This window comes from Phyllopteryx taeniolatus, chromosome 5 (genome assembly GCF_024500385.1).
Source record: "Phyllopteryx taeniolatus isolate TA_2022b chromosome 5, UOR_Ptae_1.2, whole genome shotgun sequence".
Classification (NCBI taxonomy): Eukaryota; Metazoa; Chordata; class Actinopteri; order Syngnathiformes; family Syngnathidae; genus Phyllopteryx; species Phyllopteryx taeniolatus.
In genome coordinates this window covers 18,029,238-18,044,915 of record NC_084506.1, presented here as the reverse complement: position 1 = coordinate 18,044,915, position 15,678 = coordinate 18,029,238, and the positions used below count along the sequence as shown (strand labels likewise).

General features: G+C 43.5%; 1 protein-coding gene across 2 annotated transcripts; it reads right to left on the bottom strand.

Moving 5' to 3' along the window:
• Window positions 1-584: 584 nt before the first annotated feature.
• On the bottom strand, window positions 585-15,454 carry ticrr (TopBP1-interacting, checkpoint, and replication regulator). Of its 2 annotated transcripts, none has more exons than XM_061774288.1 (21): window positions 14,366-15,454; window positions 13,779-14,016; window positions 13,293-13,525; window positions 12,739-12,976; window positions 12,446-12,587; window positions 12,181-12,305; window positions 11,886-12,089; window positions 10,787-10,932; window positions 10,581-10,681; window positions 10,347-10,440; window positions 10,062-10,144; window positions 8,997-9,227; window positions 7,353-7,440; window positions 7,107-7,179; window positions 6,874-7,005; window positions 6,684-6,774; window positions 6,515-6,573; window positions 6,150-6,427; window positions 2,901-4,932; window positions 2,006-2,134; window positions 585-1,126 (listed from the first exon to the last, which is right to left on the bottom strand). In XM_061774288.1, exons 1-21 carry the CDS (start codon window positions 15,029-15,031, stop codon window positions 1,026-1,028), a joined length of 5,484 nt encoding a protein of 1,827 aa, XP_061630272.1. In that variant the 5' UTR covers window positions 15,032-15,454; the 3' UTR covers window positions 585-1,025. The 2 variants fall into 2 exon arrangements, with proteins under 2 accessions (XP_061630272.1, XP_061630273.1); XM_061774289.1 differs by having other exon boundaries at window positions 6,874-7,002.
• Window positions 15,455-15,678: the final 224 nt, after the last annotated feature.

Sequence of the window (15,678 nt, the reverse complement as noted above, 5' to 3'; positions counted from 1 at the left end):
CAGCAAACACATTGCTACTTTTTAGTGACATTGTGACAGAAAGTTTTAAATGACTTGGGCAATTATGGTATGAGGCTAATGATTAGTAACAAACCAGCCACTTGTAGTTAATCGCAAGCATGTCAGTACAGAATTCAAATGTGTGGATTTGTGCTCCCTGCAGTCACAAGAGTGGGAATCATGCGAGGCCACTCCTTCCCATTCGCGACGTGATCTCCTTATCAAGCCATCGGGACTCGAGATCAAGGTTCAACATTGTATTTCTGCAGGGAAGTGGACATGATTACGTGAGCGCGATTAGTGGGAAGCACTAAGACTAAACCACTGACAATAGATGGTTAAATATTAGAGCAATAGTAAAAGTTAGATTTCAACATGAATGACGATGTCGTATGTACACTGACTATCCCAAGGCACACCTGGATCAAAGTCCATTATTAGTGGTAGGATTTAAAAACGCAATGTTGTGTAACGCCTTCATTGAAACTGCTCTACATTTCACAGCACTTAGAGGTAGTAGTGAATAAGATAATATATGCTCATCATACAAATGGACAAATATACTCAGTTAATTGATTGTGAAAACCAGCATTTATTTACAAGACTGTAGAATATTTACATTACAAATAAAAGCTTCAATAGTTACATTTGACTTAAAATCAGTTCTCGCATTTGAAAAACAACATCAATAAATAAACATTTAGAGGACACTGACAAAATGAGGCTCAGAATTGACTGAAAAATTATACAAAATTACAAAAAAGTCATTCCAGATTTTTAATTTGAGAGAGGCAAATTGCAGGAAAGACACTTTTGAAAATGAAATCAATTGGTCCATAAATATGTTTGAATTTAAATACATAAAAACAGCAAATGTTAGATCAGATTAAAACGAAACGGTGAACAGAAGGGACATTCACGCACGACATGTTTGAAGTGCTGGCTTCAAAAATCCTTTGCAAGTGCCATCAAAAGCATCGACGGACAAAGGACGAAGTCTCTTAAGAGTTTCCCTTCTGGACGCGTCAGTGAAGCAGCCTCTTCCTGCTGTACAAACGTCTGGTGGGCTGGCTAAAGGGAGAGACGTCCCCGTCCACTTCCGTCCTCCTCTCGGCTGCTACTTCGTCTACAAGAATCGGCACGGCAAGATTCAAGTCCGGTCGTCAAGTTGATGTTAGAAGCGCAATCACAAGAATTGCAACATTTCTGTTTCGCACTTTTAGATGAAATGTGAGCTTTGACTTTTTGGTGGCACATGATAATAGGTAGGTTCAATGGAAAATTTATATAAGGATTGATTTCTGTATAGTCAGATGTTTCACACGTGCGGACTAATGACTGATTGAGTATGCTTGTGATTGGGGCGTACAGTAGTTCCTGTCACTGGAGGGAATTATGAGCAGTTCCAAATGGCAGTCAGATTTAGCACAAAATGTCAGGAAAAGCCATCTAGAACATCAAAACTTTATTTGGGGTTAAGCAGAGGTCCTTTAAACAGTGGCATTTAACATGAGTTTGAATGTGATTGTTGTAGTTAATTCAGAACGCTGCCACATCGGATATATGATGGTGTGCGCACTTTTGCAACAATATATATATTTTTATTTGCCCTCTAGTAAATGATTTTCTTTTCTATTTAAACTGAGTCTCACAGGTCACATTAAAGGTGGATTTATTTTTTTTAATTATCTTGGTCTCATTTTTTAATATCGCAAAAACCTCACATTTGAACAAGGGTGTGTATACTTTTAATATCCACTGCATATGCCCTGCAATTGACCTGCAACTAGTCCAGGGGTCTACCCTGTCTCTCGTCAAAAGTCAGCTGGGATCAGGTAGCGTTTGGGAAGCACTGGACTAAGGCGCGTTCCAATGTACAAATTTAGGTTACGTTTTCGCCTTAAGACAGGAACTCTGCCGTAAACCGAGGACCCTTTGTACGCCTTCGATCTTGTCAGAGAAACACTTCTCAGAGCGGTTTAGCATACAAAGTAATACGTGTTACCTTTAAAGCAAGGCGTTCTCCTGCTTGTGGAACCAGGCTTTCCCTTGAAGAGCAGCGGAGACCGAGTGAGGGCCAGAATCCCACTGGCCGTGACCTGCTTCCTCACCGCTGTGCCGGGAGGCGTCACTGCTTTTGAAATAAAAAAAACTGCAGCTCAATAATTCTCTTAAATAAATGTTAATTTCTGTCATTAACTGTTAGAGCTGACAGACAGCTGAGATCTTTGCTATACAGTGAACGCCTGCTAGCCCTGCAAAGCAAAATCTGTGAGTAGTGTGGGTTTAAAAGGCGGGGCCTGGCCAGGTGAGTGAGGTGGGCGTCAGCGAATGAATGAGAGTGTAGCGTTGGCTAGCTAGTCTGTGTATTGAGTGACTTGGCATGAGTTGTGGCCATCGACTGCTCATGTTTGAATGTGCTTTTTTTACCGTTTGCTCAAATGTCCGTTTGAGCAAACCGTTTGTCCAACACTTGCGGGGGCATTATGTTCTAACTAGTGATGGTGTGCTACCGTATATTAAATTAGCGAGCTTTGTCTTACTTGCCAAGTATGAAATTATCCCAAACTTTGAACATTGTCTTTGAAGGACTCTCTTGCGAGCCAGGAGGAAAGAGTGGAAAAATGACCCCTGCGAAGCTTCGGGGCAGAGATTTGCCATCTTTTTGTAATCAAATTACTGGAGTTATTCGATTAATCGTTGCATCTCTACAACTCACTTCAACATGCTTCCTTGACACCAAGATGCCAACAGATTGCCGCAAATCGAGCAGTGAACAGGCAAATATTTTAGTGACTAATGGAGCATCCACAAAAAAAAACAACAACCTGCAAAATGATGGCTTAGCGAATGTTAATGGCGAATACGCGGGGGTTCACTGTATTATCATCATTGCTTACTGGGCAGGATGTCTCCACCTGCAGCTGTCCACATCATTTCTTCTTCTTCTCCTCGGTGAGGATCAGGTGCCATCCAGTTGTCCACAGGAGAGCGAGGAGATGCGTCTCCTCCAGGCGGACGCGCTTGTTTCAAAGTCAAAACTTCACCCGCGGCTTTGATCCCAGGCTCATCGGCGTCGTCCACATCTGACAACCTGCTCACTCCAAGTTCCACCTCCTCCATCGGATCGACCTTCCGGCAGCGATCTTTACCTCCAACCGCACCCATGTAGGCTCTCTTCCTCCGGGGCCAGCTGTTCAGGTTGTCCGGGGTCACTTTCCCGACACTCTGAGGGGAAGGGGACAGGGGGAATATGTCTGGTATTGCCATGGGTGACGTTCCAGTGGGATGGCGTGTCGGGGTGTAGGACTGGCAGATGTGGGTCTGAACCACGCCGCCTTTTCCGGGCGTGGCGTGGGTACAGACCGACGGGGAGACACAACCGGGATCTCTGTTCTTAGGGAAGAACGCCAATGAGCTGTCCAGCTGAGAAGGTTTAACAGCGACTAAAGGGCTTTGAGTTCCCAGTTGAGGACTGTCCTCAGTGACAAATTCGCTTGCGTTCATGGAGTCCGTGCGTTTGAATCTGAGTTTGGGAAGTCCAGATGTTTGTATTTCCATTTCTACCTGATAGGATGTGGATTTTGGCGTACCTGCGCTTTTTTGCTGCCGATGCCTGGGTGCGCTTCTGGGGGTTGAGAACCTCGGGAATTCATTAGCGTAGCCCAAACGTGCAGCCGCCTCACGCTGCTGGCGGTCGGGCGTCTGCCGGAAGCCATAGCTGCGACTGGGTGTACCTTGTGCCTGCATTGGTGCTTTGGACGACGTGGCCTCTGTCAAAAAGACTTCACTAGATTTTGAAGGCTTGCGGGAATAGCTAATATTCATCTTGAGGGCGCCGCTAAACTGCGTCTTTACCACGGATGCCTCCACAATGTCATTACTGTCGTCTGTGGCGGAGTTGAGCTGTGACGAGTCCAACAGCTGAGAACCCGATTGAGAACTCGTCTCACTTTGAGACGTTTGAACACTGTCAGCCTTTTTCTCTTCCGTTGACTCCATGTTGCTTTCCAGAACCAAAGCAAATTCTGTATTTGATATGGCAGTAACACCATCATCAATCTGGGATCTTGAGTTTTTACGAGTGGTTTTAGCAACTTGACCAGACCTTGTGTTTATCAGTGACTTTTCTGGAGACACAAGTGTATGGGTCAGTGAAGCTGACAAAGCTCGCTTACAATGGGAAGGAGTCTTTGGACTTTTACCAGGTGTCCCTCCAGACCGAGTAGCCACTTGGGGAGCTGGGCTGGGCGACTTTGTCTGAGGTCTAGTGGTGGTTTTAGGCAAGGGACTGTATTCTCGTGTTGGTGAAAACTGGAAAGGCGCCATCTCTAGTCGGTTGTTTTCCGGTGTCAAAATGACACTTGTTGGTGAAATCCTTTGTAGACTTACTTGGCAAAAAGAAGTACATGGTGATAGACAGGTCTTCTCAGAGGTCTTCAAAGTCTCAGTTTTGTTGCTGGCGCGTTTTGCAGGGCTGTTGAACTTGTTAGGCATCTTCAACAATCTGGGTGAATTACGAGATGCAATGCGAGGCGATTCGGGCATCTTGAAAGTTATGGCATTGTCTGACGCGATACATTTTTGGGGGGATGGAGACCAAGTGACCACCTTTTTGGGAGTCCTGGCAGCTGAATGTAATCCGGAGGTAGAGGCAGATTCCAAAGTCTTGATAGGAGTCCTGAGAATTCCCCTTAGAGGACTTTGCTTAGTGGGTGTCTCTACCACAAAGATCTTTCTGGCAGGCGATCTGAAAGGAATGCCCCTCAGGGCCATACCAAATTGTCCAGTGGGGCTCTCTGCGTAAGGGTGACCATGCAGCCTGGAAGAAGATGGAGGTTTGGGGGTTCCCGGTGTTCGAGGGGTTCTGGGACTCTCAAAAATGGCTCTTCCGCATCTTCCAGGTCTCTTTTCCGGAGTCTTATTAGGACTCTACAGAGGGTAAGACATTGGTGTACAATGTTAGAAATTCTAGCCTTTAAGAAGCATTTTTTCTATACAGTGGTACCTCGACTTACGGATGACCTGAGTTATCAATTTTTCGAAATCCGAGTGGACGCTCGGCTAATTTTTTTGTCTTGAGCTGCAAGCAAAAAATTGTAGTCACGCGTGCTAGCTACGGTGGCAGCGAACTTCACAACAAGTGTTTGCCTCAAGTTAGGAGTGGGGGATATATAGACTATACTTGATATATCGCGCGTTGTTGCACGTGAGATATATAAAATTACTATATTGTGACTATCGAGTACAAATCCTCACGTAATGTTTTCTTCTTTCACTCTTTGCTGGTGCGCCTCTCACATTAAGCAGCACACTCTCCCGGCCCATTCAGAAAACTCATGTGCGCATGGCTGTTTTTGTAGCAGCTTAAAACAGAATTTTCATTTTCATGCCCAAAATCCAACTGAAGTGTCTGCTTGACTCATTATATTGGTGTCATTTTATGGATCAAAGGGTTGATCTTAACATTGATATCATTATTTACAGGTGAAATCAGAATATCTACATACATATCGTGTATCGCGATATAGCCTAAAAATATTGAGATATTGGTTTTGGGCCATATCGTGCAGCTCTTCCTGAAGCTGTTTATTCCCACTCCCAGTTGAAGTTCACAGTAAAATTAAACATAAAACAAAGAATTACATGTGTATTTAAACAAACGTTGCCTGAAGTCAGCTAGCTTAACGCTACAACACAATGAAAAATGCCATAGAGGAGCTAACAAAACTAGAAGCGATGTCGCCGTAATTACTTGTATGTATGGCCGTAACACGTAAAACTGCATGTCTGTATGTATTATAATGCCCCTAGTGGCCAAAGCGCGCACACCAGAATGAGCAGCAAGAAGGAGCAGCACTATGTCCATTGAATTATCATGACACACAAACAGTTAAATTCTTTATATTCAAATAAATTATCTTACTACTGTATATTTTCATATATCACAACGCAGTAAAGCTAAAGTGCTATTTTCTTATTACAAATGTTACATGCTTTATTGTTGTTTCTGTTTTTGGGGGGGGGGGCGCTGGAAGGGATTAATAGCATTAATGCCAAATAATTTGCGATACAAGTGTTATGAGTTACGAGCATGGGCCTAATTAAACTCCTAAGTCAAGGAACCACTGTAAAATGAAAATATTGACCTCAAAGACACTGGAGTCAGTCGACAGCCGAGTCCTGCTGGTCCGGGTCGACCCTGTAGAAGTAGAAGGGCGTCTGGGAGACTCAGCGGCCCCAAAAAGAAGCCTCAAGGGAGATCGAACTTTTTTGAGGTTAACGTCACTGCTCTTGCCTTCGCTAAGAGTAAGCTGGGAGGAGGAGAGCGCCCTCTCCAGGTTGCGAGAACGCGGCTGGGAACTTGGATAAAAGGTGTTCGAGTGTCTCCTGGCAAACGTCTTCATCCTCGGGCTCCTTCTGACCTCTGCCAAAACAAGAACATTAAAATTGTGTATTTGGTCTAATAAGCGCCAATGGAATAACAATGGAATACAAATGTTTCACTTCATACCTACTACTGGTTTTATTGGAGACTCTTCCACAATACAATCCTCATTTGGGAGGGAGCTTCTATGAACGCAACACAAAAATATATTACATATAGCAGTCTAACTGGGCAGACGGTTCGCGGGAAAACTAAAACTTTTAACCAAATAAGTCAATTGTTTAACGACACATACCTTCCCATTTTTTGTCGAAAAAGGAGCCGATTGGACACCTGCTTGTGGTGGGGTGTCTCACACACTTTTTTTGTTATGAGTCTGTGCCTCTCTGAAAAAGGAAGAATTACAATATTTACCTTGTTATTATAGACATGAATAAAATCTAAGTTAATTGCTGAGACTACTGGGTTTTGGTTAAGACTTTTACCAGCCGACTCGTGGGATCGCTTGCGTTTCAGTTCCTCCACTGCAGACACAGACTGGCTCCGTGGAAGTTTGGCCTTGTTTGATGGAGACACAATCTCTTGGTTGAACAAGTTTCTTCTCACCTTGGTAACTTCTGAGCCAAATCAGATAAACAGACTGTTCTTTGAGCAATCTGAAAATTTCCCTTTCTTGCAAGTATTATATAGCTTGAAATTTCAGCATAGTAACTCATACCATGTGTTTCTTGCTTCTGAGGTTGTGGTATAGCGACTGTTTTTTCCAGAGCTGTACACACTTTTGATTTGGACTAATGGAAACAGAATAAAATGGAGGGTTAAAAAAAAAAAAAATAATAAAATAAAATAAAATTTAAAAGAAAAAAAAAAAAAAGCTGCATACCTCGTAGCAGATTCTAAACATGAAAGTTTGATTACAACACAAATGACGTGACCGATGTGTAATTGTTTAGATGGGTCTTACAGCTCGTGTTGTCTTTTTAGGCATCTCTATCTGACGTAGACTCTGTGAGGATTCAGTCATACTGCGATGACGAGTCAGCATCCCGCCCCTAAAAAAACAGTGCTTAAAATCTTACAAAATGTACAACAATCTTTTTTTTCTTCTGTTCAGCTGTTAGGTCAAGCAGAATGGAGAATCTGGAACCCTTTTAAGCCAGAACAGTTTTACTGTGCAATGGAAAAAAATTTCTGATGCATTTAATGCTAGTGACGCTAATTCAAGTTGGAAGGTTAACCTTTGAAGAAAAGTGGTCGTCCTTCCAAAATTATTACCAAAATGTAGGCTTTACACGATCAGGATTTTTGGGGCCGATCAGCGAGTTTAAAAACCGATAACCAATTACCGATCCGATCACAAGATGGAGCAATGTGCCTATTTAAATGACCTGTTCATTTACTGCATATACTTGTGAACTTAATTGCTAAAAAAATTATATTTACAATAAATAATGTATCTTTGTTTATCTATTTATGCCAGTGAGGCATACTGATAGACAGAACAAATGAATGGTCTACTATTAGATGGCCCGAAGTACATACAGTAATTAATGTATCCACTTTTTGTGACATTTTTGTTTGTTGGTGTGCCCTGAGATTTTTAAATTGTAAAATATGTTCCTTGGCTCCATAAAGGTTGGAAATCACTGCTCTAGTCAGATTGTGTATTCTAATCAGTCAGGTCAACCCAACCTTACAACATGACAGAAATAATGGGTGCGAACTTACTGTAATTAAATTACTTTATTGTAATTACTTCACCCATACTGAAACTTTAGAGCATGATTCGACAGAACGGCGGCATGTTTACGTACAACCGTTAGTGCTAACACTAGATTGCTAGGCTACATAACATTATGTTGCCTGCTTGCGAGCTGTATCGTATTAAACGTACGTGAACAAACCTCAAGCAAGCCTTAAACGAACGTCCTCTCCTGTCCTGAGCACCGGTGACCACCAACACACGTTTTTCCACATTTTGCCCGTATAATACAGTTGGCGCGATCCACTCTTGTTGTCGTCGCCACGGTAACGAGTGTTTCCGGTCGCATTTGACAAGATAAAGCCCAATGATCGTAAAACAAAAACGTGATGCGGTGGTATCGGAATAAAAGATTTTATTGCAGGAATCTGACATAGTGCGATCGTGAAAGAGCAAATTTGTCTTGTAGTCTGAACCGGGCATTACGTGTTGCTTGTCTCAGACGTGTTGTCCCACACCGCCGACATGTTTTTTTTTGTTTTTACATAACTTTATTGCCGTCAGATATTTACAGTCCTACGTCAAAAGAGACGCGACAAGGCTTAAAATAAACTAGCTTTTGGATTCGAATATACTGTGCACGATGGCGACGGGGCGTAAATGTCTTTTGCGGAGCCGATCAATGACGTAATTGATCGGATTGGCGAATTAGCCGATCAGCATAAACTGGCCGATCAGGCCAATTTACCAATCAGGCCGATAAAATAGGTGTAAAGTCTACTAAAATGTGTTAAATGTGTCAAAGGCCTACCCATTAATGGTCACCATATTTGTTGTATTTACAATATGGCCATTTTAACATTGGAATAGGAAAAAAATCAATAAAAATGGGCACCCTCTTCTCACCTCCTCTTGTTAGCAGAGCGATTCCGTAGGTCCTGCAGGCGATCGCTGCAGTTAGAAAGCGAGCTGTGTGCAGAGAGGCGGGGCGAGGAGTCTGAAGGAGAAACGCTGTCCTTGGTGACCGACTCGTCACTGAAGAAGTCCGTAGGAAGGACGGCTACCAAGGCCTCGGGGAGCTGCGTACCCAGGCTGTGGTAAATGTCAGCGAGGACTCTCGGGATGGCTGACAAGAACCTGTAAAAGAGAATTTGAGTTACTAACTCTAAATGGTGGAAGCGAAGTTCACAACGAGCAGCAGATATAGTAAACAATTCTTTAAAAGAGGCACAGTGTTAGCTTCAAGCTGTTTATCGCCATTGTGTTGTTTCAACATGAACAAAATTATACTATGTATGTAATCAAACCACATAACAAAAGGTACACTAGCTTAATGCTAACACAATGCAAAGCGCATAGATGGTCTAACAAAACTAGCATCAATGTTGTGATATTATAAGCCTATAAGAAATGGATATTTGATCACAAACGGTGTAGAAACACACATAGACTGACAATGTAACCATGTGCACGGGCATATTTTCTTTATCATCTGCAACAAAAACCTGACTAATTTTACTGCAGCTTACGGAGTGAGTTTTGAAACTTTTTAGTGTATAATGTACATCTATTATGCTGCTCACTGGTGGCCAAGGTGCGCACACCAGAAGGAGCACAATATCGATGGACATTGAAGCATAAAAATCATGATCCAAATGGTTTAATTTGTTACATTCTATTTAATTATGATATACTGCATGTTTTAATAAAGTACAATACTGAAGAGTGCCATTTTTCTTGTGGGGCTAGAACGGATAATGGCATTTCCATTAATTCCAGCGGGGAAAGATGAGTTGAGTGTTTTAAGTTACGAGGGTGGTCAAGGAACAAACCAAACTCATAAGTCAAGGCACCACTGTATCGCAAATAACCCGCCTCCTTTCCAGAAATAGATATTTGTGGTGTTTTTTTTAAATCCCGATTTGTAGAAGTGGGGAGGGGGAAAAGAATCAAGATTCTTGAAACACTTACACTGGCAGGACTTCATCCTCAAGGAACCTAGCGAGGCACACTGGGTCTTTTGTTAGGGATATAATTCTGAGCATTTCAGCCACCTTAAGAACACAAAGGTTTTGTATAAGTAACTAGAATCAATGGATTGATTGACATTGAAATGGCATGTCTGTAAGAATATTTGATTACTGTCAGTATCACAGACATGACTTTCTTTTAGGAAATAAAACTCCTTGTTCTCAAGCTTTGATGTCATAGCTTCATGTTTATGTAATCTTTTCAATAGAGTAGCACTCTCTCTACCTCCTCTGCCATCTGCTCAGCATGCAGCGCATCAACCTCCCCCGAGGAGAAAGGTCTGCATAGCTCCAACCTGAGCAGCGCCTGGAGCTGACATCTAGTGGAGACAAACATGCATTACAAGCATGCGTTTTATGGATTTTTATTCCTTGAGAAGGCAGTGTCAGGATTAATGACACAATGTTTTATATGGCAGCTTGTGTGATTGTTGAAGCAGACAAATCCACAGACACTCACTCTCTAACTTTGCTCTCCACATCAGCAGTGGTGCCGTAACCCTGCCTCATGGATCTGCTACTCTTGAGTAGGTGCTGTTTGGAAAACTCAAGTGTCTTGACCTGGGAGGGAAACATGCAAAAATTTGTTATGGAAGAGCAACCAAAGAAAGCTGTTCCTCACATCCAAAATCAAAATGGTGTAAATGAAATAAAAGTATGTCTCACCTGCAGCTCGGATTCTGCCACAAGGAAAGTTTGCACAGCTGTCAGAAGCTGTTGACAACCACTGAGAAGAGATGAGTTTCTGTCTGCTATGCTCTTCTCATAAGTGGACTGCACGTGAAACAGCAGCTCAGCTTCACTGGTGAAGGCTGCAAAGGGAATTGAATACATTGCATTAATTACGACGATATAATACGTAGAAATATCCTGTCTTTCCCTTGAATTATCTTTAATACCTTAAACGAAGGCTGCGGAATGTGGCCTTAAAATAAAATCTCCAATATTATACGATAATTCCCCTTTGGCTTATTAAAAAGTAAAAGACAATGACCTCTGCCATTAGCTTTATGTAAATTAGCATTCCCTGCATAGTTGCGATTCGCTACTAGTGGATTGACCTATCCTATCCTCAGTTATTTGCTGAAAAACTCACCTAGTCACCTATTGTTTTTGTGCTCAACAGTTTTAATAGAAAGGTATTCCTTTAGCACCATATTGTGGCATCTTGGTGCAAAGAAACTATGTTGAAGTGAGTCGAGGAGCTTCTACATGTAGTGCTATGCCGCCATCTTATCGCGTTTACAGGCAATTACTCGCGTTTTTCGCTTTTTGTAACGGGGCGCGGTCCCTAGCCTCTGAAAATAGCGGCAGTACGCTGTGTTTGGTGTAGTAGTTCTCTCTGACCATGAAATTGCATCAACTTCATCATCTACAACTCTTTTTAAAGTTTTATTTAGTTACAATTTTTAATTACATTCTATGTGCAAATTATTTTGACTTGAATCATTAAGGACAGTTTTTATTTTAATACTGTATATTTTAGCAGTTTTTAATGTTCCAACTGTATATAATGTTACAGTGGCGTACAATACAATGGAATACCCTTTATAGAAATAAAGCTTCTGCCTACTACGCTATTGTGCTTTCATGGTGGTGGTACATAGAGAGCCAAGTATGCTCTTTTTTTTTTATTTTTATTTTTTTTGGTGGTAGTTGGCATAAAAAGTTTGAGAGCCACTGCTTTAATCCTAAACGACACACAGAGAATGTGAGATTTGGAAGTGTGTATGTATGTGTGTTATGTATTGAAAGGGATACTGACTGATGACGTCAGCTCGCCTGGCTTTGTTCTTGTCGCTCGAGCGTCTCTTCACCGGTCTCTCTGCACCTTTGCTCTCCGACGTCGCTGGCTCCGCGTCAGCCTGGCTCTTCTGGGCCTTCACGTTGAGCCGCGCCACGTTCAGCATCTGCAACGAGCGGCTCATGGTCTTCATCTTCTGCTTCACTGGAGTACGCTGTGTGCCTCCTGTGGGGGTGGGGGGTGAATAAGAGCATTCAACATTTCGTTCCATGTGAACTGAATCAATCGACCGAATTGGTTGAACTGGCTTTCTTACGTTTCTTGCCCCTCTTGTTATCGTTACCGTTCGATGCCTGATACAGATCTCCCAGCTCACTGATCAGTTCTGCCTGCGAGAGAAACTCCTCCTCCTCTTGTTGGTCAGGTGCCGCATGGAGCAACCTGACAAAGAGAGGAGGTTATACAGTTATACAAAAAGTTTAAGCCACTGTAACATTAGGTACAGTTTGAACATTCAACGCAGTGATTCTTCGTGTACCACACTTTGAGAAGCACTGAACTACATCTTTTGTTCTCCTTACCTTAATGACTCCATTAAATGGGAAGTGACTCCCGAGTGATCCGAATGAGGGAACCAAGTCTCCAGCAATCCCACTCTTGGTGAGCAATGACCAAGTTCCTGCTGGGCCCACTCGGGAACCACATAAGGACCATTTGGCTGCTCTGAGAAAGAATAGAAACAGGAAACACAAAAATGAGCAGCACTTTTATTGTTGTTTTCAATACATTCGATCTACATGCAGCATACAGTGTGATGTAATCCTACAGGATGCTCAAACATCAGCCAGCAACAGAATAAATATCCTATCCTTACCATCAGTGCCGTCATTATCTTGCTCCATCATGTCATATACGACGCCCAGCACACTGCTGACTATTTCGGGTACGTCAGCTGACATCTCAGCTGTGCTGGTAGTGGAAATGATCTCTGTGTTGTGAAGGTGAGGGTGCTGAGTGATAGCAGGCTGGAGGACAGTGAGCAGAGCAGAAAAGTTGGCCAAGGGGAAGAGGACCGCCGAGGACGACTGGCCTCTATGGCACACCTCACCAAACTGGGGAGGAACAGAAATGATCAGTTAATTACTTATAAAACTGGGTTAAAGTGACACATAGAGCCTGATTTACTAAGATCCCAAATGGTGGGCGCAAAATTGCTTGTTCACTCACTAACAGACTGCGCCGCGCTGTTGGCATCAGGTGTTAAAGAGTAGTGAAGAGACCGCCGTTTTTAAAAGAGGGTTTTGAGCTTAAGGTAGCTCTTATGGTACCATGGAACAGCTCAGCTGCCACATCTGTTTGCTTGAGCAATCAACACAGTGCCAGTTTTTGCTTTTAGTAAACCAGGCGCTTAGTATTTACATTGCTCACCATTTGCAGCGAATGCGTAGACAGCTCCGTTAGGGTGCGCTTGAAGGAAGCAGCTGCTTGCTCGCTGGTGTCGGCGCACTGAAGCAGCCATGACTCTGTGGAGGTGAGCGACAGTGACGAGGAATCCCAACCCTGCAGCACACCATTCAGATGCACATCCACGCCCTGGGTGAGTGGCCCCTGTCTGCGGGACACCGGTTCTAAAGTCACAGCACAGCTCTGGGCAACATCACCTGAGAAAGGGGAGCAGAACCACTTTGTATGATTGTAGTACTCACACTGGTCATATTACATAGTATCTTATTAAGTTTAACATCTATACGACACTAGTATAATTCATCTACTTTCTGTCTAAGTAGAGAAAACTACATACTGTGCTTTGCTCCACAAAAGTACCGTAGTACATGAGAAAATTTAGACAAATGTCAGGACTTTTCACTAGCTCATCCCCATTTCTTAAATAGATGAGTCAGAAAACATATTCACCTTGGTCCATCCGCAGAGTGCCTTCTGAGACAGGGAAAGCAAGGCGGTACTCCCTTTCAGACGACAGCAAATATCCAAGACTGGACCGGAATGGGAAACTCTCTCTCCCGATGCCGTTTTCCGTTTTCCCAGTGCAGCAGCGGTTCAACAGGGCCACCGTGGGGATCACTTTGCCGCACGCCTGTGCCAGGACCTGGGTAAACTTGTCAAAGCCCAGGTGGTCCCCACATTGCATGTCCTGTAACAAAGCAATAAACATGTTCACTAGACCACAAGGAGGAGCTCAGGTTCAGATGCTTGAAATGTCAAGCACCCTATCACAAATTACAGAGGATGCATAAAGTTAACATCCACCCATTCATTTTTCTGTTGTGCTTGTCCTCATTAGAGTCATGGGTGAACTGGAACCTATCTTAGCTGACTTTGGGTGAGAGGCCGGATAAACCCTGGACTGGCCGCCAACCAATCACAGGGCAAATAGAAGGTAAACACACAACCGTACTGACTTCAGGTTGTTCAAAGACTGCAAACGGAAGATTATGATGACGACACCCCTCTTCTAAATCCACTGTGGGTTGGTTACTTACATGAACGTGCAACGTGCTGTCCACCCAGTGCAGCACAACCTGCCTCTGCAGCAGCATGTCCTGGATACTTTTGGACAGAATGTGTTCGGACACATCCGCATGGATGTCAAGGTTCCCCACGCAGAGGTAGTCCATCAGTTGCGTCCAGCTTCGTGGACATTCTGACACAATAAACACCACATTTCTGCCCTGGCTTGCAAGGTGGTCCTCCTCCGGTAATGTAGGCTTGCCAGCTTGCTTCGTCTTCCTGGGCCTCAGGGACAGTTTGGTGGGAGAGGTGATGTCTGGACGGTCCCATTGGAAGTCGAGCAGGATTTCTTTGACGGCGTTTTGCACGGAGGCAGACTGGCTGCACTGCTGGGACGCGCAAAGTTTCTCTTTGCCGTCCAGCTTTGCATCGAATTCTAATTTGAAGTCCTCGAATGTTTTGTGGCGAAGCTCCTTGAAGTCCGAGCCCCTCGTTATGAGGCTGGCACCGCGGCCAGTTTTCGACTGGAAGAATTTGTAACCCCAGCGCACTTTGTCGAAGCCATACTTGTAGCCGAAGTGCAGCAAAATGTGCAGAAGCCCTCGTTTCAAGAGATCATTCCTGACTTCCAGACGATCGCTTGAGTGTTGATCTCCGTAATCCACATCGACAACAAAAACGAGGTTGTGTACAGCCATTCCGTCAAACAAACAGCGCCTGGCTATTATCTTCGACGACACGCCATTAAAACAAGTCACAATAAAACTGTACCCAGCGTCACAATTCAAGTAAATCCATTCCTTGTACGAATATGTCCGCCATTTAGTGGAAATGACATTTTCGAGAAACGAATGTTGACGCTTCTTCTAGCCCGCTAGCATCTTCGTTACCACGACTCACTTTGACATAACGGTACATTTTCTTCCATTACAGGTTCACATGTTCCACGTTTGTCGTTCAACATAGTCCGTATGAAATAATTGCACTTTATTTACGTTACTGCCACGAAAACGTATTCAAGTTAAGTTCACTATCGCAGTTGCTCGGTGTTCGCCATTTTCTCGCCCTCGTAAATTCTCAACCGTTCGCGCTCCTCAAACGAGGGCCCGCCTCCTCCACGGTGATTGGGCAAATCTGTAAAGAACAACAACCTCATTGGTCCAAAATTGGGAGCAGACTATGTAGCGATTCGCCACATGTCAGCTGCCAAAGTCTAATTGGATGCATCTACCATCTGTAACGTTGGCATGACTGTGCGGGGCAACAGGCGCCGCCCCGTCTTTAACTTTTAAATACAAAATAGTTGTGACGTAATATAACAGACTACCGCTAAAGACACTTCATT

Coding starts and splice junctions, on each gene's coding strand:
- ticrr (XM_061774288.1), bottom strand. CDS start 15,031: ATGGCTGTACACAACCTCGTTTTTGTTGTCGATGTGGATTACGGAGAT. Junction 9,228..10,061: donor GAGGATGAAGTCCTGCCAGT/GTAAGTGTTTCA, acceptor TCTCTTTTACAG/GTTCTTGTCAGCCATCCCGA. Junction 4,933..6,149: donor CTGACTCCAGTGTCTTTGAG/GTCAATATTTTC, acceptor TACCCTCTGTAG/AGTCCTAATAAGACTCCGGA.